The sequence below is a fragment of the Halichoerus grypus genome, chromosome 6 (assembly GCF_964656455.1).
Source record: "Halichoerus grypus chromosome 6, mHalGry1.hap1.1, whole genome shotgun sequence".
Taxonomy (NCBI): domain Eukaryota; kingdom Metazoa; phylum Chordata; class Mammalia; order Carnivora; family Phocidae; genus Halichoerus; species Halichoerus grypus.
This window is the reverse complement of record NC_135717.1, coordinates 14,999,221-15,022,222: the sequence shown is the minus strand read 5'-3', so window position 1 is coordinate 15,022,222 and position 23,002 is coordinate 14,999,221. Positions and strand designations below refer to the sequence as shown.

The 23,002-nt window shown below is 47.3% G+C and overlaps 1 protein-coding gene across 4 annotated transcripts; it reads left to right on the top strand.

Moving 5' to 3' along the window:
- The first annotated feature begins 7,377 nt into the window (after positions 1 to 7,377).
- On the top strand, positions 7,378 to 23,002 carry KCTD7 (potassium channel tetramerization domain containing 7). Of its 4 annotated transcripts, XR_004924496.2 has the most exons (6): positions 7,379 to 7,686; positions 10,531 to 10,700; positions 13,698 to 13,876; positions 14,332 to 14,704; positions 18,438 to 18,769; positions 19,895 to 23,002. XR_004924496.2 is itself a non-coding variant. In XM_036115266.2 (5 exons), the coding sequence occupies exons 1-5, from the start codon at positions 7,543 to 7,545 to the stop codon at positions 15,277 to 15,279; spliced, it is 915 nt and encodes a 304-aa protein (XP_035971159.1). In that variant the 5' UTR covers positions 7,378 to 7,542; the 3' UTR covers positions 15,280 to 18,197. The 4 variants fall into 4 exon arrangements, 3 of the variants coding, with proteins under 3 accessions (XP_035971159.1, XP_035971161.1, XP_035971160.1); XM_036115266.2 differs by lacking the exons at positions 18,438 to 18,769; positions 19,895 to 23,002 and adding an exon at positions 15,231 to 18,197 and having other exon boundaries at positions 7,378 to 7,686; XM_036115268.2 differs by lacking the exon at positions 18,438 to 18,769.

Below are 23,002 nucleotides of genomic sequence, written 5' to 3'. Positions count from 1 at the left end.
TTTAAGGAAATAAATCAAGAGATCAAACCCCCTAATCCCACAGATTAAAAAAACAAAAACCTGGGGTCTTCAGTAGTGCTGCAACTTACCCAAAACTACACATCTAGTGAGACTTAACATTGACTTTCCGTTCATTTATTTTCTAGTAAGTCTCATTTATCCAATCTTTGGGTAAGTTAGTAATATTAATAATCTGAAGACTTGGTTATTGATTGTTCTTCACAAAGGAATAACTGAGACTTGAATCAGAAATGAAGCAGGGTTTCAGCCATTTGGACGTTTGGATGGAGCACATTTGAAAAGATCACGATGCAGTGAGGATGCATTTATTTTTCTTACCCGGGGGTTGGCAAGTTACAGCCAGGGAGCCAAATCTGGCCACACGTACCATATAGGTCTTGTCTGTGACTTTCTCTCTACAGCTGCAAGTTGAGTAGAGACAAACTATATGGCCTACCAAGCTGAAAATATTTCCTGTGTCTCTTAACAGAAAAAATACGTAAACCCCTGCTCTAGAGATTATTTTAATCCTATCCTGCCTCAGGACATTTAAATACTTCACTACACCTTAATGTCTCTAGCCAACCAAAGGGACTCTCAGCTGGCAATTTCAAGAAACGTCAAAACATCAGAGCTAGGAAGCCCCCAAATGGCAAGTTCTTTTTCCCTGATAACTCTTTTTCTGCCTCAGAAAAGCAGGCCCTTCCCAGCCTCAAATCCAACAGTGTCTGAGTGGGTCAGGATGCCTAGGAAGACAAAGAATGTAAATGCGGGAGAGGACCCAAAAGAAAGGAACATCAGGAGACAGGGTGCATTTTCTCAGGGTGCAGGGGATTATATTTCCCCTAAATTCTTTTTCCACTTGGTGGAATCATGTTCCCTTAAGCTGGGAAGTGCTTAAGCCTGAAATGATAGACCAATGAAAATACAAAACAAACTGGGCATGAGGTGGGAGGGAGAATAGGGGATGTGGCTCCAATATCCTCACCCACCCATGGGATTTGACCATAATCGTTCCAGAGGTGACTGGAGACATAAGGTATGAGAAAGTAACATGCAATAATAGTAGGTAGGACAACGATGGACCCTCAAACCACATTCATAAAACACCATTTTCATGGAATTCTAGATGTTATTTTTGCATCTGTTTCATACGTTATTTTTGTTTTATTATAATTAATAAGTGAAAATAGAAAACAACATTCATCAAAAGCCTACATGTAAAGAGCTTGGGATGAGAGTCCTTCAGGGCCCATGTCATCTTGCACAGGGAAGATGTCCATGGTTACCTGTGTGCACCCCAAACCAAACAGTGTTCCCTTAGTGTTCACTCTGGATAAGACTCCTAGGACTTCTCACAACTTGACGGGAGCTCCTTCCCACCAGCCCAGAGTGATGGCATTCTGGAATTCCCTACCTCTTTGATATTAATAACAGCAATTCATGTCCCTATATACTAATAATACCAATAAAATACAAGAGGAAAAAGTATATGGAGGTAATAATCCGAATGTGATCATTACACAAATTTCTTTCGGTATTCATCTATTGAATTCCTATGTGCCATGCATTGTACTGGACCTTGGAGATATTACAGCGAGTAGTAAGACAACAAAATGGATGCCTCCACCCTGCTTTTTGACATCCAGGAAGACATATACTGGGAAGTCTGCTACAACCACAGCAAAAAGGAAAACTTTTAACACTTCCACATTCGAGCTTGCCTCCCCAAAGAGTAGGAATCATGGCCTCCGACTCAGTGTTCACTTTCCCCCTCCAAATCTCAAGTGCACTGATCTGCTTGGTGAAAGTTAGGTCATGCGTGGAATCCAGGATACAAGGTACTCTGGGAAAAGTAGCTTTTAGATTTTAAGTTTCTAGCATTCAGTGAGGCACACTTAAGAGGGATCAGAAAAGAAGTGAGAGAGCCAATCTGAACATCGGTCACATTTATCAAGCAGTTGATAGGAAGAGGAAGTCCAGGCTAAGGAATAGCAGTGGGTAATGAAAGGGGTGCATCAGAGGCTGGGGGACAGCTGAGCTGGGTTGAGAGCAAGTGGGCCATTCGCCAAGCTTTTGTGCCTTGGGAAGCTGTTGGCAAATAACTCAAGACTGCCTTGTTCCTCCTCAAGGCTGGGAGAGCAAGGGAAAGCCAACCCTCTAACTCCCTCCTCTCTGTCATGATATTTCTCCCTTTGTGCCCAATGGATAAGAAACAAGGAGTTGAGAGAGAATTGGGGGAAATAAAAGAGGATGGAAACATTTGGTGGGAAGATGCTGAGTCAGGTTTTGAAGATGTTAAGTTCGAACTGCCCTTAGGGACATCCAGCTGGAGAGGTGAAGTAGTCAGTTTTATGTAAGATAAGGGTATGAAGTTCAGGAGAAGCAGCTGGGTTGGAAATTTAAATTTGAGAATCTTTAATGTATAGATGGCGGTTGAAACCATGGGAGTAGACAGAATCACCTTGAGAGTGTATGTAAAGCAAGAAGGAAGAAAGCCAAGGGCTAATTTCGGGATCCAACAGCTCTGAAAAGGTGAGAGGGTGAATGAGCCGTACAAAGGAGATGGGAAGGAGATGGAGAGGAGAGACAGAAGAGGCTCATGGAATTCAAAGGAGAAGGATTTTAAGAGAGAGAAACTGGTCAACAGTGGCATGCTTGAGAGAGTTCAAGAAGGACAGATCGCTGGGCTTGGCAATTAGAAGGCCACTCTGATCTTGGGGAGAGCAGCTTCAGTGAGGGTGGGAAGTCTACCTTGCAATGGAAATAAGGGAGTGGAGGAAGCAGTGGGGACTCTTGTGAGGATACTGGCTACAAAGAGACAGAGAAAGAAGCTGTGCTACCTATAGAAGGATGGAGGATTGAAGAAGAATTTTTATTTATTATGACGGGAGAAACTGACACATAAAATAGGCTGCAGCAAAGGAAACAATATAGAGGGAGAGACTGAAAATTCAGGAGAGAAAAGGGCTAACTGGTGGAGCAAGTGCAATCCTGGAAAAGTTAGAACCTCCTTGGGAGACTTAGCCTCAAACCCAGAGAAGAGGATTAATGCTCAGGGGAGATGGTAGGAAGTCGAGGGAGTTCTTTATGCCTGATAGCCTCATTGCTCTATGCCATAAAAGCCAAATTGCCACTTGCTGGAAGGAGGGGCGATTTCCTGGAGCGCAGAGGGTCTTGGAAAGAATGAAAAGATTGGAACTAGATGGGCACCTGGGTGGCTCAGTCGTTAAGCGTCTGCCTTCGGCTCAGGTCATGATCCCAGGGTCCTGGGATTGAAACCCACATTGGGCTCCCTGCTCTGTGGGAAGCCTGCTTCTCCCTCTCCCACTCCCCCTGCTTGTGTTCCCTCTCTCGCTATGTCTCTCTCTGTCAAATAAATAAAAAATCTTAAAAAAAAAAAAAAAGTTTGGAACTAGAAAAGGAAGCTGACTTGGATATTGACTGGGTTTATTGTGGTAATCTTTTTGCAATTTATACAAATATTGAACCATTATGTTTGTACACCAGAAACTAATATAATGTTATATGTCAATTATACCTCAATTAAAAAAAAAAAAAAAGAAAAGAGAGCTGACTAGAAGAAACACACAGACAGATGGCCCAGGGGCACTGTTCATCATGCATTTATAGTGGTACCAGTTCACATGGTGATGGCGCTCACCCAGAGGCAGAGCATGGAAGGCTGATGGGTTAATCTGATGGGTTTTGTCCCACGGTCAGGTGCTGGAAAGGGAACACACAGAGGCATTCCCTAGGGAGATGCTTAAATGGATACATAGGATCTTGGTAGGATAGGGGAGAAAATAAAATCCAGTGATTTTAGTTTATCAGATACCTGAGAGAAAAGGGTGGGAGGGTAAGGGACCAGCAGTCATAAGGAAATAGAAAAGCAAGTAAACCAGGTTTTGGCAAAGAGATGGAAGAACAGAATCTAGTGATCAAAGATCAATGTATTGGAGTTAAAACTTGGGAGGTAGAAGAGTTCTGAGTCCCAGCAAAATTCCTCCACAGAGTATTTGCACTTTTTTTTTTTTTGCTCTTTTCTCTTTCTTTTTTTCCCATTTTCCCTTCACTCGGAACCAAGCTTTTTTCTTTACCCCTTTCTGAAACAAGGATACTCGTCAAGAACTTTAAATGCAGGAGTGACGTGACTCGATATGTTCAGAGCAGCAAGAGATATTAAAATAAGGCTCATAGCAGCATTGATTGTCATACTACAACACTAGGAAATAAATATTCGTCAATAGTGGCATGGATAATACTGCATTTATTTAAAGTCTAAAAACATGGGCACCTGGGTGGCTCAGTCGGTTAAGCGTCTGCCTTCGGCTCAGGTCATGATCTCAGGGTCCTGGGATCGAGTCCTGCATTGGGCTCCCTGCTCAGCGGGGAGTCTGCCTCTCCCTCTACCCTTCCCCTCTGCTTGTGATCTCTCTCTCTCTCTCTCTGCCTCAGATAGATAAATAAAATCTTAAAAAAAAAAAAAAAAAAAAAGTATAAAAACAGGGGCACCTGGGTGGCTTGGTTGGTTAAGTGTCCACCTCTTAATGTCCACTCAGGTCATGATCTCAGCATTGTGGGATGGAGCCCCCTGTCAGGCACCCTGCTCAGCAGGGAACCTGCTTGACATGCTCTCTCTCCTCCCTCTGCCCCTCCCCCTGCTCTCTTTCTCTCTCCTCTAAAATAAATAGATAAATCTTTAAAAAATAAAGTCTAAAAACAGCTAAAATTAAACTGCATTGCTTAGAGATGTAGACGAGGGTGGTTAAGCTTGGAAACAAGGAAATGATTGTCAGAAAAGTGAAGATGCTGGCGACCTCTGGGAGAATGGAGGTCGTCTTCATCAGGGAGGACCCCTGGAGAATGTGGGGGGTGGCAATGTGGTTTTATGGGTATCTCCTTTATAATTATTCTTCAAACTGTGCATATATGGTTTTGCACTTTTCTGTATCCTATATCCCAACTAAAGAGAAAATACGCATGGAAAAATACATACCATATTTAGGAGAGGGGGGAATGAGATTAGGGAGGGGTGTGCGGATACAGTTGTGTTTGTAATTTTGTGTTTCATGAGCTGGGAGCTAAGTATATGGGTTTTCAGTTATTGTCCATAACTGTTTATATGTCTAAAATAGTTAAATCGAAATTAAAACTAAGAAGGCGATATGGAAAAGAAGATGGATGCTTTTGTTTCTGCTTTCATTTCCTTTATGGTTGTTAAATTATTTATTCAATAAATTAGAATCAGGAGAGAAAACACAATAGCTAAATCAGTACTTTAGAGATTTGCTGGCATTCAGAAGTTCTTTAGGGAGTCATGGAGAATAGAATCCAGTTACTAATCTCAGGGCTTGATCTCAGGCCTGTTTGTTTGGTTTACTCTTGCAGAAGTGATCCTAGGGTATACAACTGCCTGCGTCCTGCGAGCAGCTCCCACCTCTGCAGGAGTATCTGCTACTCACCCCATCCCTCTCTCAAAGTCTCACTGACCTTTCCCTGCAGCCCTCATGTGAACTGGCCTGGAAGTCATTCCACTGTTGGGTGGAGATGGCTGCTGCTTTCCCAGAAAGCCTGCTCCAACCCCTTCCTACTCATTCAGCAAGTCCTCATTCCAGGCTGCTGATCTTGGATCCCCCTTCCCCCCCCCCCCCCCCCCCCCCCCCGGCCCAACTGTGTAAACAGAAATAACTGGGAAACTACACTCCTGAAGGAAATCCTCAGCAGGACTGGAAAATGAAAACTCCAACACATTCAGAATGCAATGTAAGACTGGTTGCACATGGATTTCCCTACCTCCTGAGCCTCTGGGGCTCCCTTCTCATTTTGTTTATACAGCCTTTCTTTAAGGAGTTGGAGTAACTGTCTCCCCGAGAGCCCTTAGTCCTGTGGTTTTCTCCTGTGGATTCCTAGGGGAGGAGAGGCCATCTGGCCGAGTGGATAAATGGAAGGAAGCTGGTCCAGGTAACTCCTTGTTCAGTTGAGTTACTTAGTGAACCAACCCAGGATCTGCTCAGACTCCTTGCCATGTACAATAATAAAGTTCTCTTTTATTATTTAAGCTAATTTTGGTTGCAGTTTTTGTTACAGCTGAAACATCCTACTTACCATAGGATAGAAAGAGGAAATTTTGTTATATATATTGTTGAGAAAGGCGGGAGCAGTTAGTGATAAATAAGAGGAAGCCTCCAGGGGGCCCGTTTGGGGCAGTGCTACTCAAAGTGTGGTTCATGGACCTGCAGCATCAGAATTACCTAGCAGCTTGTTAGGAATGCCAGGGTAAGGGCTTCACTCCAGACAGACCCAATCAGATTCCCTGGAGGTAGGACTGGGAATCAGTATTTTAACAAGGTCCCCCTCAGTGATTTGGATGCAACTGAAGTGGGAGAAAACACTGACCTAGAAGCCTTCCGCAGCTGGGAGTGTGATTGGTCCAACAGAGGAAGTGCTCTGTCTCTAGCTCACGGCCCACCTCTCTGAAGCTGTCCCGATCTTCTAGATCTCAATTTCCCTTTTCTGTCACAAGACTATGGGGATCAGATGAGGAACTGGGTGTAAAAATGGTTTGAAAGAGCTCAAGCCTTGATCCCTAGCAGAGTCCTTGAGCTGGCCCAGCCCCTACAAGGGGCCACAGCGGCTGAGGCTGCAGACAATATGTCAGCTGCTGTGGGGAGGGCCTGTCTCCGTCTGCGGAGGAACTGGCAGGTAGAGGATGGAGAGTCACGGCCATTCCTAATTGAACTCGGTTACTCCAATTTTGCGTTTTCTTTTTTCAGATTCCTGCTTGCCCTTGTGGCTTGAGGAGGGTTGGCCCCTGTCGCAGTGCTGCCCCTCCTCTCTTACAAGCTCAGAGACCTCAGCCGTCCTCCCGCCACATCCTCCACATCCTCAGCCCTCCTCCCGCACCTCTACTGGGGTGACCTGGTTCCCCGCCCCCCCGGCTTTCCCTGGCCTTCGACGCCCGAGGCGGCACGGGACCCACTGCCCTGCAGACAGACGAACGGCTAGGTCGTGAGCCCTGCCTCCTCTCGAGTTCGGAGGCGTCGACCCCGATGCGGGAACCACCCTCCGAGCCAACGAGGAGCGCCCGCGTAGAGGCGGCGGCGACCTCGCGAGCCAGCCCTGCGCGCCGAGCGAGAGATAGCGGGTGGAGAGGGCGCGACCGCCTGCCTGACGACCAATCAGAGCAGGGCAGGCAAGCAGGCCCGGCTCCCAGTGGCCACTCAGGCGCAGGCCGAACGCGCTGCCTGCTCTTGGACTGGACGAGCTTCCTGCCAATCAGAGGCGGAACAAGAAGAGCCTCGGCCAATAGCGGGAGGCGGCCGGGTCAGGCGGGTGGCCCTGCGGTCCGCGCGGTGGTCCGCGAGCCAGTTGGCGCTGAGGGAGTGGCCGCCCTCCCGCGCTCGCGCGCTGCGCTCTCGCCCCCCCGGGCCCGCCCGTCGGCCGCGCCGCGTCATGTCAGGCGCTGCTCGGCGCTAGTGCCCGGGCCGCCGCCGCCCGCCCGCCCGCCCGAAGCCGCGCCCACTGTCCAGAGCCAGAGGGATGGTGGTAGTCACGGGGCGGGAGCCAGACAGCCGTCGTCCAGACGGTGCCATGTCCAGCTCCGACGCTGAAGACGACTTTCTGGAGCCGGCCACCCCGACGGCCACGCAGGCGGGGCACGCGCTGCCCCTGCTGCCCCAGGAGGTACCTGGGGGGTGGGGCGTGGGAAGGGGCGCAGAGGGAGAAGCAGGTGCCCAGCAGAGCTGACCTTGGGGTGCGAGCCGCGCTGAGGCTGGGGTCAGAGGTGGGGCCGAGGGCGGCGCCAGGGGAGCTGTGCTCCCGGGCCCACCCACCCCCAGTAAAACGCACCAGGTGTGTCCTCCCTGCCCCGGGGCACACCTGCCCACCCCCCCCCCCCGCCCTCCCCCAATCCCCGCTTCCAGTATTCACTGACTGCAAGGCTGGTTTAGGCCCACCCCTCTGTCCCATCCTTAGCGACTAGAGGAGGGAGGGTGGGCTGTGGGAAGGGGACCTCGGAGTCCCAAGAGGAGAGTGTCTTCTAGGAAACCAAAGAGGAGGCCTTCGTGGTGGCCCAGACCTAATCTCCAGCTGCCCAGAAGGTGGGGTACGGGACTGTGTGCAGATAAGAAGCAGGCCAACGAAGAGATGTGTCCACATTCACCCGACAGCTCCACGGCTTTCCTCCGCTAGCTACTGTGCTGGGGTGCTCCTGCTGGTCTTACTGTGTATGACAGTGTCATTTTTAGAGCCGAAATGACCCTCAAGAGAAAGAGAAAAGAGGAGGAAGGTGGGGCACTGCTGGGCACTGAAGAAGGAGACTAGGAGGTAGGAGCTAAGGTAGTGCTGGATAAGGGAGCCTGTTGTGATGTGCGGAGTCCTAGGAAAATGGACGGCTCCGGAGGGGCAGGGCTGGACTGGGGGTGGCTGGTCCTCTTGGCATCAGAAGCCTGAACTCTCAACGTCATGAAACACTTGTGACAATGAGCAAAACCCTGGAAGTACTCTTTGCAGTTGGGGGGGGGGGGGGGAAAGGCATCAGGAACACTGGTGTTTATCTTTTGTGCACTGTCCTTGGGAAGACAATGTGGTTTGAGAGAAAGCGCAGGACTGTAGGCCAGTTCCCCCACAGGTACATTGTTCCACGTGAGATCTAAAACTGTTTTTGATTGCTTTTTCCTCTGTGCCTCAGTCTTTTCAGCTCTACTATGGAGCAGACACTGGGACTGGTATGAGATGTCCTTGGAAAAGGTGTAAAGAGCTCCAGAAATGTAAAGTATTATTATCCCAAAATGATATTTGAGTCCTTGGTATGCACATACAATAGTTTTAGAGGAGCTGTAGAGTAAGTAGAAGGCAGTTGCTGTCCTTTGGTTGCAGAAGAGTAACAGTGCATACATACACAAGAACTGTGTATTTTTTTCATTCACTCATTCATTCATTCACTCATTCATTCAGTGCATATTTGGGTCTTTACGGCAAGCCAGGCACTGCATTAGGCTCTGGGTAACTTTGATTTAATGTATTTGTATCCTACTTTATTGCACAAAGAATTTGAAAACACATTATTTTACTTATATGTGGAATCTAAAAAACAAACAAAAAACAAAGCATAAATAGACTCATAAATACAGAGAACTAACCAGTGGTTACCAGAGGGGAGGGAGGGTGGAAGGATGGGCAAAATGGGCGAAGGGGAGTGGGAGGTAGTGGCTCCCAGTTAGGGAATGAATAAGTCGCTGGGATAAAAGGTACAGCGTAAGGAATATAGGCAATGATATCGTAATAGCGATATATGGTGGCAGGTGGTAGCTACGCTTGCGGTGAGCAGACAATAAGGTATAGACCTGTCAAATCACTGTGTCGTACACCCAGAACTAATATAACATTATGTGTCAACTATACCTCAAAAAAAAAAAAGTGGAAAAAAAATAGAACTGGAAAGCTGAGGGAAAGGACTATCTAGATAAATATACACTGGAGCCTGAGAGATGTCATATTAAAAAGTGTGCACTAGTATAAAATTTTAGTTAATCTGGAGGTTCGTGGGAAAATTAGAGAGAACTGGCTTCATTTCTTTTAAAACCACAAGCAGTGAAGGCTATTCTGCCCCCCCCAAAAAAGTTCCTGAGCATTTTAGGGAGAACCTAGAGCTTCTCTGGGCCAATCTATACTGTCATTCCCTATTCCTCCCCCTGCCCTTGCCTCCAGAACCTGAGCTGGACTAGGGACTGATCTCACTCTACAGATTAAGTAGGAGAGAAGCGGTGAGGTAGTGAGGAGTGGATGCCTGGAATAATACCACAAACATCTCCGAGCCCCGCTGTGGGTGGCCTCGTGATTAGTGAATAAGATGCTGTCCCTGCCCTCAGGAAGCTTGGGGTCTAGAAGGGTAGGCTCACAGGAGTAATTAAGTGCCAGTGTATCATGCTAGACAATATAAAGAGGAGAGCATGGCACATGGTGAAGGCACGATGGAGGGAATACTTAGTTTAAGTCTGTCTTGGGGCAGGCGAGGGACAAAAGAGCAGAAATGCTCACAAAATCAGGAAACTTGAAGAGAAGCTTTTCGAATGAGTAGATGCTGCCAACTTCCATGGTGCCTCGGTGTGCGCTAGAGAAAGGCACACGGCTGGGCTAGCAGACCTCTTGCAGACGGGTGCCCTTGAGCACACCGCATGTAGGGCAATTGCATTTGCTAGATGGACAGAGGGAGAGTGGAAAGAACATTCTGGACAGAGAAGACAGCATAAGCAAGGGTATAAAAGTGGTAATAGAGCAGAGATAGTAGAACTGGGGTGGGGAGGCCTGATTTAATGGCTATCAGGGGGACAGTGGGGTGGACTTGGCAACTGAGGAGTGTGGGCAGAGGGAGGAGAGAGAGAAGAGCATCAGAAGGAGCATTCCCAGATTTTAGCCGTGGGTGCGTGAGTGGTGCAGCACTGATGAGACCCAAGGAGACTGCAGGCGGAGCAGCCCCTGCTCTCATTCCCCAGTGCCTGGCTGACAGTGCCGGTGCTTCCTTTCCAGTTTCCTGAGGTTGTCCCCCTCAACATTGGAGGGGCTCACTTCACCACACGCCTGTCTACCCTGCGGCGCTATGAAGACACCATGCTGGCGGCCATGTTCAGCGGGCGGCATTACATCCCCACAGACGCCGAGGGCCGGTACTTCATTGACCGGGATGGCACCCACTTTGGGTATGTTTCTCCCTCTTTGGTCACCTTTGTAGTCCTAGTGAGTGTCCTGGGTTTTCGTATGGGGCTTTGGTGTCTTCTATAATACCTAGAAGAGGAGATAACAAATGTACTGATGGAATTTAATAAATGTGTTTATTGAATGAGATCAAAAGTCATAGTTTTTTTCCCAGAGGAGATGAGGACAGCCAGAGAAATCCCAGGTGACACACACTGGCTGGATGTGGTGAAACTGCTTCTGTCCTGTGAAATTTAAGACCAGGAAATTGTCATCTGTGTGGAGCAGGTGTGATCCCGCCTGGAGGTGGGAGATTCTAAAGCAACTTCTTGGGGAAAATCCTCAGATTCAGATTCTGGGGCTCCACATTGCCCTTAGGGAGGGACACAGTGTGGGACCGTGGTTCTCAGACTTCCTTCAAGAGTTTAAAACAAACGAACAAAAAAGGTGAGGGAACGGCCAATATGTGATTGCCATCCTTTAATTTTGCCAAGAAAAGTCTTTTAAAAAAAAAAAAACACCTTCAATTGTGACTGTCATTTTAATACTAAAACATGGAAAGACACAATCTCAAAAAAGAAAATAGCCCTTCCCAAGAAAGGACTTCTGACACCTTACACATGAACAGCTTAAAGACTTTATGTTTTAGTTTCCTTATTTGTGAAATGAGAAATAATGATAGCTGCCTCACAGGCCTGCCATGCCAATTACATGAGGAGCCTTGGTGTGACCCCTGGCCAGGTCCTTCCAGAGCATGTGGCTAAAGCTCTTTGCCCCTTCAGTCTAACTTTGGAGATGACTAGAGAACTAACATGGTTCTCCACCTTCAACAGATTGACTAGGGAGGCAAAAACTCTCCAACCACCACGTCTCTGTGCTGGCCTCCAAGTAGGATTGCCTGCACTGGGAGAAAGGACATTTTTATGTTCAGAAAGGAGCCTCTGGTCAAACAATTTACTTTGAACCATCTGGGTGTCCCCATTGGGCTGTCAGCTGCCTCCAATGCTGAGAAAACAAAGTGTCACATCGCTCTGCAGAGCTATAAAAAGATTTTTGTTTGCAGGCTGTTTGGGGGAGGAAAGTGCTAGCCCCGGCTGGCAGCTCCCACAACACTCTTAGCTGGGCCTTGCCCCGGGGTTATGTTTTTCAGAGCGGACCAAGGTTTGCGTAAGATCCTGGAGGACTAATTTGGAAAGGGGTTGTGGTGAGGGGGAACAGGGTTTGGCTGTAGGCTGATGTGCCCATGCCCAGGTGGCCACAGCTGGAGAGGGTCAGAGCCAGGCAAGGGTGTGGCAGAAAGCAGGTTGTTGTAGCCTTTATCCTCGGGCTGCTGGACTACAGTGGCCTATGATTCATGAGCCGCAGATGAAGTTGCCTAAAGACTCAGAAAAAATAAAATAGGGGTTTAAGGCATTTGGTCAGGTACATTTCTCTGCTGGTGCAGTTCATGTGCTCCCAGCACCCCCCCATGAAGGCTGCTTGGGCCGCCGCCTGGGGCGGTTTCCCATTGTGATCAGTGAGTAGCACTTTGGGCTAGGGTCTGGACCACTGTGGGCATGGCCTTGGAGTCAACCGTGTCTGCATCTGGGCTCCTGCTAGCTGTGACTCCTTGAGTACGGGTATTCCTTGACCTCTCTGAGCCCCTCTTTTTCCTCATTTATAAAATGGACCTAAAATGGCACTTACCCACAATGTCATTGAAGTGACTAAATGGGATAACACATGAATAGTGACTGACACAGGTTAGTACTTAGTGAGTGTTAGCTGGTATTACATCATGGTCAGAGACTACTGTGGAGGCAACATCTTGATCTTGGGGTTTACTCACATATCTTTATAGAAAAGACCTTCCCACACCTACCAGTAAAGGATCTGATTATTCTTAGCACTAAAGAATTTGAAGATAGAATTAAAAGAACTGAATATTTATCTTAAGAAAATGCAGTATATGATTTTATTCACTCCAGGAACCAGTTTGTTCAAGTGTTAGGGGTAAGCATTTGATGTCTTTATAGCTACCGAATAAGACTAATGGCAAGGTTATATAGAAGATGGGGAACCACTCTACATTGCTGGTGGAAATGTAAAATGCTACAACCATTTTGTTAAGCATGCACTTCACCTTATGAGTGAACAATTCTACTCCTAATATATACCCAAGAGAAGTTGGTACATGTGTCCCCAGAAAGTCTTTACAGGAATGTTCATCACAGCTTTACTCGTAAGAGCCCCAAACTGGAAACAACGCAACTGTCCATCAACAAGAGAATGGGTAAATAAATTACAGCATATCCATTCAATGCGGGGCCACTTAGTTAGTTACACACAACATAGGGGATGAATCTCAGAAACATTCTGTTGAAGGAGAGAAGCCATGGAAGACAACGTACTGTGTGCTTCCACTTACATGAATTTCAAGATGAGGCAAAACTAATCTTCATTGATAGAAGAATTCTGGGGTTGAATTGGAAGAGGCAGAGGGAAACTTTAAGGAGATGGAAACGTTCTGTATCTTGGTGTAGGTGGTGGTTGTAATCAAACTATACGATTTGTACCTTGATTGCACATTAATTATATCTCAATTTAAATATATAGATTAAGGAGCCTAGAAATCACATCTTTCCATTATTCCTATGTATACCCAATAATAATAACACCTAGTAAAAATAAAAAATATTATGCCTAATAATAGTTATAATAGTAATGATACTGATAATAACAGCTCCTAATGCGTATTGAGGACTTACCCAGTGCCAGGTATTTTCCAAGCACTTTTTATCTATTAACTCACTTAATCCCTTCATTCCATTATGGGGCAGTTTTTTTTTTTTTTAATTTCTCCCCTTTTACAGATGAGAAAATCAGGGCACAGAGAGGTTAGGTTCACTTACCCAAGGTTACACAGCTGGTAGTCTGGTTCCAGATTCTGTGCTCTAACTACTATGTGTCACCGCCCAGGTCCATTAGCTCCTTCTCACCAACTCTCTTTCCTTCCTGCTCAGAGATGTGCTGAATTTCCTGCGCTCAGGGGACCTGCCGCCCCGGGAGCGTGTACGGGCTGTGTATAAAGAGGCCCAGTACTATGCTGTCGGGCCCCTCCTGGAGCAGCTAGAGAACATGCAGCCTCTGAAGGGGGAGAAAGTGCGCCAGGCATTTCTGGGACTCATGCCCTATTACAAAGGTGAGGGGTCAACTGCCCAGTGTGGTCGAGGTGTGGGAAAGGAGGGTTGCAAGGCATCTATCTGGGCCTAGGTCTTCACCAGAAGAAGTGGGTCCGAGATTCATCTACGTTACTCAAGATTGGAGAGATTCCTGCTTCCCTTTCTGCCCTCCCCTCCCAGTCACACTGGGAAGATTCAGGTTAAATAAGACCCACCTTGCCTGTGACATCATCAAATCATCTTTCAAAAGGATTGTCCTCATTCTTTTTGGTTTCCTTCTGCCATGGCGATCCATGATCCTGTTTAAGTTTGTGCCCTTCATAAGCCCACAGAGTCCCTTCTGCAGGATCTCTCTCCCCTGTTGGATCCTGCCTTCATTGGGGCTCTCTCTTTGTGCCCTGACACTGCCTTGTCCACCCCCCACCCCAACCTCCTGACCCCTGTCCCAGTGATGGGTGCTGTGTTCACCCCCCAGACCATTTGGAGCGGATTGTGGAGATTGCCCGGCTGCGTGCGGTACAGCGGAAGGCCCGCTTTGCCAAGCTCAAGGTCTGTGTCTTCAAGGAGGAGATGCCCATCACCCCCTACGAGTGTCCTCTTCTCAACTCCCTGCGCTTCGAGCGGAGCGAGAGCGATGGGCAGCTCTTTGAGCACCATTGCGAAGTGGATGTGTCTTTTGGGCCCTGGGAGGCTGTGGCTGATGTTTATGACCTACTGCACTGCCTGGTCACGGACCTCTCAGCCCAGGGCCTCATCGTGGACCACCAGTGCATCGGGGTGTGTGACAAGCACCTCATCAACCACTACTACTGCAAGCGCCCCATCTATGAGTTCAAGATCACATGGTGGTGAGTAGCCCTGGTAGGGAACAGTCCCGTCAGGGAGGGCGTCCCTTCTCTTTAGTATCCCTGGAAGGGATACTAACTGCCCCAGACCTGCTGAGGTGAGGACCAAGTCCTGAGGCACAGCTCCAAGGGGATGGAGGTCTCCTGGCAGCTCCAGTCTCCCGGCTGTACCTCGGGATCAGGCTCAGGGCTTGTGGCCCACAGGGACTTGGTACCTGCACTCACCTGACCTTTCCTCAAGGCACAGCAGTCTTTGCCTGAGGCTGATGGGGTCTGGCTAGCTAGGGCTTGACCAGGAAGTCCAGAGAGGTTTCGTCACTCTCTTGATCTTGCAAGAGAGTTTCTGCCCTTTTTAGTGCCATGTTACCAAACTAATATAGGCGTAATCACTTCCTCAGCCCTGTTCGAGTGTCCCTTTCTTGTGCCTAGCATATAGGTATGAACACAGAATATGGTGGGGGATTTACCCAAGGACCTACCCCAAAGCCCCTGACTGAAGAAGCAGCATCTTCTCTCCCTCTTCCCCCAGGGATAGTTCCACGCTTTGTTTTAGGATGTGGAAAGACTCTTCCTCCTGAAACATATTCTTCACCACCTTTTGGAGATGCAACCATAGTTGCCAAAGCCATGCACCAGGTTGGCCTTAGAAAAGCACAATGTTTACAGCCCTGCCTTAGGGCCTTGGCTTCTCCTACCTTCCACCAACCTTCCTTGCTTGAAGGGTTATCTTCTCAGGGCTGTAATGCAGATTTCAGAGGTTCCTTTTGAAGATTCCCTGAGTCAAGCAGGCAAGTTGCATAGATCTTCTGTTATCTATGAGATGTAACATCCTTTCTGGAGGCTCAGAATCTCTTTGGCTGCCATTTCATGGTTAGCATCCAATTTGTGGTGAACCTCTGTAGATAGGAACCCCCCTCTTTTTTAAACCCTGCTGCTTTATCCTGCTCACGTTCTCCTAGGAGAGTGTCTGTTCTGAGGAAGCAGAGAAAGGGTTGGGTGGGAGGCACAGCTATACCAGGAGCTGTAGGACGATAGCAGCAAACCTCCGTCACGTTCTGCTCCCCACATCTCAGAGAGAGAAAAGGATCCACAAGGTTCTGCTCCCACTGCATTTTCTTCTTGCTCCATCTGCAGACTAGGGCAGTTAAGCAGGCTATGGACATGCATCTCCTAAAGGAAGAGCTATGCAGCACCAGCAATTGGAACATAACATTTCTGTGCTGCATTAAGGGCTTCTCCCTGTAATCACGACTCTGCTTGACTGTCCTTGGTGTTTGGTAGGGAGATTTTTTTTCATATGTAAAACACTGGTGAGGACAGCCTCATTGGTCTCAGTCCTACAAGACCAGATTGGCGAGGTAGGGCGAGGGGGAACAGAAAATGTCTGCATCCTTCTGAGGAAGAGAAGGCCAAGTCCTGGGACCTTGCCAAACTCCTTCATGGGTCAGCGACCTCCTGGCCCTCTGTGGAACAGGGATTCCGGGGCGTGGCTTTGCACTCACGTTGTATGGTGGAACAGAGGTGCAGACTGAGATCTAAGAGGAAGGTACAGTCAGTTGTTCAGGTTCAGAGATACGTGTTCTCTCTATTGTCCTCATCCACAAATGAATCATCACTCTTCTGGAGTTGATGTCCCTGCTTGAAGCTTACTCCAACAACATGGCTCTTGTCTTGTTCTAACAGAAGTCTTTCGTTTAAGTTGCTCCAATAGGTGTTACTGCCTAATACAAATTCATTTTTGGACAGACACTGAGGCAAGCTGTTCAGGAGAAAGGCAGTGTGAGTAGAAAGGAGACAGTTAATCCCAGTGCTTTCAGTTATCTGGCCTAGGCTCCTTCTCGTTCCCACCCCTGGCACAGAGCATCACAGTACCTCGGTTATTTAGAGTCCATACATGTAAGATAGAGTGATTGGTAGGCTCAAATGCAAGTTTGCTCAAAAATAGGCCCTGAAGACTAGCTTAGGGCTCCAGGGATGCTGGATAAGGACGCTGTCCCCAGGCCCCTTGCTAGAGACACTCCTTTGGATCCCTCTGGCCCTGTGTTGTCCTCACAGTGGTGTACTTTATGCCATTGTGGGAGAGACAAGGCTCTGGGCCAGTAGACCAGGCAGAGCAGGGATACTGGCAGCCAGCTTAGAGCTCTTTCCAAATGAAGTAAAAGAATTCAGTGGCCCAATTTGGCCATTCTCTGATGAGAAGCCAAGGCCAAGATGAAGAGTGCTTTTGGATGTGGTGGTTTGAGGTAATGGCCTCCAAATAAAGGTCATATCTGAGGAAGTGACTTCTCCCAGTTGGATCCCTTCTCAACTCTAAATGGTCAGGTCTAGAGCATAAGAAGGGTTGGGTTAGGAAGGAGGGCTCCAAAGGATGAATGCTTCTACCCAGTCGAAAGAGAGTATATTTTCATAGAATTCTTGTGCATAACATTGATGGGTCAAACCAAGTGCCTGCCTTCGGAGCTTCCATTATGTTTGACTTTGGGCACCTTTTCTCCCAGGTGTCATGCTCACTGGTTGGGAAGGGGAAAAGTTTAGGAGATAGGATTGTATGGTGCAATAGCAGCCATAACAAAATTCAACAAAAATGGAAAACTTAATGGCAACAAAAAAGATTGAAACAAAACCACAATGAAACACATCACAGCATCCCAGATGGAGGAGTTCTTTGGGTAACGCTCTAAATAGAAGAAATAGAGGAACCGTCACCATCCTTATTCTACCTTTGGTTAACTCACGAGGCTGTCCAGTGCTTATCATGTGGAAAGCAGTCAACTGTGCTCTGAAAGCTTCTATGCTTTCTTCCTGGGGCTTAGGATATTCTGGTTGCTGTCTGAGCCTTGTGCCTCAGGCTGTTCCGGTGACATAATCTTCCTGTTCTGTGTGGCTTGTTGGAGGACTAGAAGAATGACATTTGCAAGCCACAAGGTGGTGTGAGCCTCAGTGTGCAGTCTTGGTCTAAGCTGGATCCTGAAGAGGTTAAGACAAATGACAACAACAACAAAACAAAAACTACTTACACTGAGCAGTTTGATCCCAGTTAGAATTTTAAATATCCTTCTGCATACGTTCTGTCCATATTTGATTCTAAGTGATTAAGCTTTCTTAGGTACCTTTTTGCTGGGGCTCTTTCATGAAGGTAGTACCTGCCTTGTGATCCTTAAAAGAGGGAGGCTTTATTCATCAGAAGCCGGAGTGTGGGGAACTGGAATGGAAGAGGCACTTTTTGGAATTCTGGAAGAAACATATATGTATACATATGTTAATTGGGAGAAGGGTGGGTTGGCAGGGGTTGAGGAGGCGGGAACAAAGACTGGGTATAGGAACAGGTTGCCTCTGGAGTATGGGAGGTCACCTGGGCCCACTGTCTTCCTTCTGTATGGTGTTGGGTCTGTGTACATGGCATAACACTTCCTATGTTCGTTCACTACCTGTCTGTAAGCACTTTGGTGCATGGAGCCCCAGTACCCTCACATGGCATTAAAGTAAAGAATTAGAATCTGGGTGCTGTGCCTTTCTTTTTTAGAGACTTACTCTCATCCCTCCTCTGCCCCTCACTGTGCCAGCAAACAATGTCTTGATTTCTCCTTAAAATGTGATGTGTTTTGGGATGCTCAGCTAAATAAAATAGGTTCTTTCCTGAGACCAGCAGCTGAACTTCTGCCCTGGCTTGAAGTAGAAGGGAGATGGGCCCCATGAAGGCCCTTCTGCAGTTACTCTAGCCTTGTCTCTGTTCCAGGTAGGAGTGTGCCCACCCAGTCTAGGCACACAGCTCTGCCTTCTTGTGTTGAGAGGTCTCCAGGGGAAGAAGATAGCACAACTGCCCAGTCACTGTGTGGTTCACGACCATGTCAGGTGGTTCTGAAAGAATCCCTCCTGTCATTCACCACTTCTTTCAAGGGTGAGATAAATGGCTCTAAGCTTACGTGAGCCTCTGTGGCTAAGACCCTTCCTTGAGGAAAATGGACTTGAGTTGCCCTTCCTCTGGAAGTAGAGTTTGACACCTTCCTGGCTAATGAGGGTCCTCATCAAGATGTCCCTTGGAGTCACTTCATGGATTAACCCAGAAAGGTGAGTCCTGACATGCTGGGTAGCTATGCCACCCTCCAACTGCTTCCTTAAATCTCTCATGATTCTGACTTTTAAACAAAAGCACTGCATCCCCTGTGCCAAGTGTATTCCCTGACCTGCTTACTGTGTGCACAATCACGTAATGATACGCTAATAATACTTCACAAATTGGAAACTGAAGCTCCTGGAGGTGTAATTTACTCAAGGGCACATAGCTAAGAGGTAGCAAAGTCAGGATGCAAACCCAGGGCCCTTTTCTGAAGTCCTCACAGATGTTCAGTAGAGCCCTCCCTTCTGCTTGGCAGCACAGTGTCCCACCTCTCAGGCTTAGGGCTTCAACCTGTGAAAATTTGAAAGGCAAATGCTCTAGAAGGAATATTAGACTTTCTTTTGTGTCCCTGAGCATTAAGGAGCTAGCTGGGGTCCCCAGTGTACTGCCCTTCTTAGTGAGGGACACATGTTCGCTAGGTGAAGGGTCCCACTCATGGGCAGTGATGGAGGTGAGCAGTGGCTCCCTGGCTGGACCCTAGGTGTGGCGAGATGATCTGGGACGGCCTGAGTTCATCAGACTCTTGCAGCCTACAGGCCTAACCACACAGATGTGCTGGGCAGCCTGACCATGTGGGGAAGGATGCCCGAGGCCTCGGCCCTCCTTCAGGGACCCCTGGCCTCAAGAGAGTAACTGAATGTAAGGCTTTTTAGTTTAGCTTAGGGGATCTTGTGTGCCTGGCTTGGGGCTTATGGCCCTTAGACTCTGGGTCTCAACCCTGCCTGTTTGTTCCTTTGTCATCATTTTGGAGATGACCTCTTAGCTAGCTTTACTTATGTCATTTTGATTTGTTTAACTTAGAACATGTTCCTTTAGCTTTTGTTTACTTCACCTTTAACTTTCTGTCTTTTGGTTCCTTACCATTTTGTTTTTCCTGTCATGTATTTTAGAGTTCTGTATTTTTTAAATGTAACTTTATTTCTAATGTAACTTTAAAATAAAGCACCTATATGAATAGGATGCTAATGAAGATAGTTCTTGTTCTGAGCGAGGGTAATTATGTGCTTTTTTTTCCCCATTCATTCCTACAATGATCTTATTAGCTGTGAACATTAGGTATCTCATTTTTCCCTTAGATGAATATCTTCTTCTAAAGTCTAAATACAAGGAGAAACTGACAGTGTTATTACAAAAGTCATAGATCCGGGTTATCTACTAGATCCGATGGCCAAGCTTTTACCTCTCCCTCCAGAATGCCTGCCTCCCCCCATATACACACAAGAACAGTAAGTTCAGACTTAGGAAGAGGGCAGTCCCATTCCCGACGGCTAAGGACTTCTTCCTTCACACACTTGTTTTTCCTGAGCAATGACATGATCTAAATATCCTGGGATTCCACCACCTCCAACCACCCGGAACTAAGTGGAAACAGAACCATTGTGCACCCCCAGAAAAAAATCCAACTCAACTGCAGGAAAGACTTTGAATTGAACCATCTTGAACCATCCGGAAGTACTTCATAAAAGGGACCCATAATCAGATTGTGATGCACCTTTTCCACCCTTCTGTGATCTCAGTGGCAACCTGAATCACCCTTCCACAAACCATGACTTTTAGAAGATTCTCCTAATGTATTACAGACCCTGGGTTTTTTCCTATATCATGTGATCTTGGCAGATGGCCTAGCTCCAGTAGATCTTTGGAATAGATGTATACATACTTCTCCTTTATTACAAAAAAATTAAGAAATAGAACCCCAAAGCACCACAAAGCTTAGAGCTTGATCTCCATTAAAAGAAATTGATAAGTTAAGAGTTGAGTTGAAATCTTTATACCTTTGTTATTTTTGTAAAGGGATTGGGATGGTATCATGAGTAGGTTTAAGTCCCTAGAATGTGGATCAACTTCTATAAATGCCTTTATTAGTGTGTTTATTAGTGTGCTTTCCAACATTACATCCTTACCTTCAGCTCTACCTCAGCTTACACTGTCCCAGGGACCCATCTGTGTATGCACACATCGTGGGTGCCTACTGTCCCTACTCTCACCGGTCATCTCCACCACCCCCCCCGGCCCCCGCCACTCATGACTGCCCTGTCTTTGGCATTTTAAAGCTGGTTGGCCACTTCTGGCCATACCGCATCCAGTATTTGGTTGCCAGCCCTGGCAGTGATGCTTTGTCCAGCACTGCCCCCAACTTATTCTCAGGCAGTTAGGTGCTCTTTGCACTGAGGTCCCGGACTTTCTGATTCAGCTTTCTCAACTGGCCTGCTAGGATTTGGAGAGCATTTTCAGCCTTTTTCTCTAAGCTCTGTGTCTACTTCCACAAGGGCAGCAGAGGATACTTGCAAGACCCCACTGAACAGATAAATTAGCTTCACCCTCCTCTACCCTTGGAAGGGATAATCAACATACTTTTCCCAGAAACTACATTCACCAAGAGCTTCCTAACGAAAATAGGGACTTCCCTGGTCAGCTGACCACATCACTATTGGCCGAAATGAGGATAGCATTATTCACTTGGCACTCCCGGAAGGTCAAGGCAGAATGTATCTGCCTCCAGACATATTCAGGGAATGTTCAACCCAATTGCCTAATTTTATACTTCCAAATACAGCTCTATTTGGAAATTCCCATTGGTTCAGAGAGGCAGAACACTGAGGAATTCCCTCTGTAGTCACCTGCAGGAATATTCTACCACTTACATTGCCTGGGCCTTTAGCCCAGAGGATTCCACACACATAAGGTTTATTGCCTGATTTTGAACCCCGTCAGTGCTGTTCTCTGCTGGGATGGCATCCTGACTCCTTTATGGCAGCAGCACCCCTGGGACAACCTGGAATTGTGGATTGAGATCCAGGGGTAGGATTTCCAGATAGTCCAACCAAGGTATCCTCGTGATAATGTATAAGAAAGTGATGTTTCTTATGTGGAAGGCTTTCCAGATACTCAACTACCCCACAGTTTTGGGGATTTATAGGCAGTGGCCATTCATTCGTGCTCCTCAACTTCCTCACATGATCATCCTGTCTTTTTAGGAAGGGGTTTCACCTGATCCCTTACTAAGGCCCCAGAATTCCAACAGCTGAAAACCCTATACATCTTTTCTCCTATCCTGGCCTTACACAACCAAGACACACGTCAGTGCCTCAGTAGGGATAACAAGGAGGCACCAGCATGGGCAGCCTCTGTCCCTTGTTACATGTCCATGACACTGGTATGGGCAGGCCGACAACCCTTGTCGGTGTGAGAGTTGCAATATAACCAACAGATTCGAGGTCTAGAGGCAGCGTTTGAAAGAAGCCCTTCAGGGATGTCTGTCTGCAGGAGCCCGGAGTACTCAAGGTGAAACTGGGAGCTTGCTCCACATAGTGAAGGCAGGCCGTGTTTTCCCAACATTTTGGCTTCAGAAGATACTCTGAACATACACAAAACCCTGAGAAAAAGGCCAGCAGAGGAATTCCAGCTGTGGTTGTAGCTAACTGAGAAGCCATTGCAAGCTGTAGGTAGGTACCCACATGTAGCAGAGACCAGCCAAAATCCGGAGCCTGCCAAAGTGGACACAGAAAGGGACTGTATCCTCTGGTAACGGCCGACTGGGGTGACAGGAGAGGAGATCGAACTCTGGTGCTTCCGCTCCACCCTACTGCTATTCCACGTGCCTTTACATCTCACCCATTCAAAATGGAAAATAACATAGAAACTTGGGACCTTCTAGTCAACACATCAGTCTGTACTGCCTCCTTCTTCAGTGATCTTGTCTGAATTGCACTGAGTCATTTGTATTAGTCAAGAGGAAAAAAAAAAAGGGCGGGCGCCTGGGTGGCTCACTTGGTTAAGCGACTGCCTTCGGCTCAGGTCATGATCCTGGAGTCCCTGGATCGAGTCCTGCATCGGGCTTCCTGCTCGGCAGGGAACCTGCTTCTCCCTCTGACCCTCCCCCCTCTCATGTGCTCTCTCTCTCTCTCATTCTCTCTGTCTCAAATAAATAAATAAATAAAAATCTTTAAAAAAAGAAAAAAAAAAACAACGCAGTAATCTGAACAATTTATATCTTTAATATAAATTAATTATAACTGGATTAGAATAATGAGGGATTGGCTAATAAATAGTAGTGATAACTATAAAGAATACAGGAATACCACATAGAGGAAGCAGCCACTCAGGACTGAGATAGAGGATCCAAGGAAGAACAACCCCTTCCCCAGAGCTGATAGCAGACCTTTTTGGAGAGGGCATAGCCA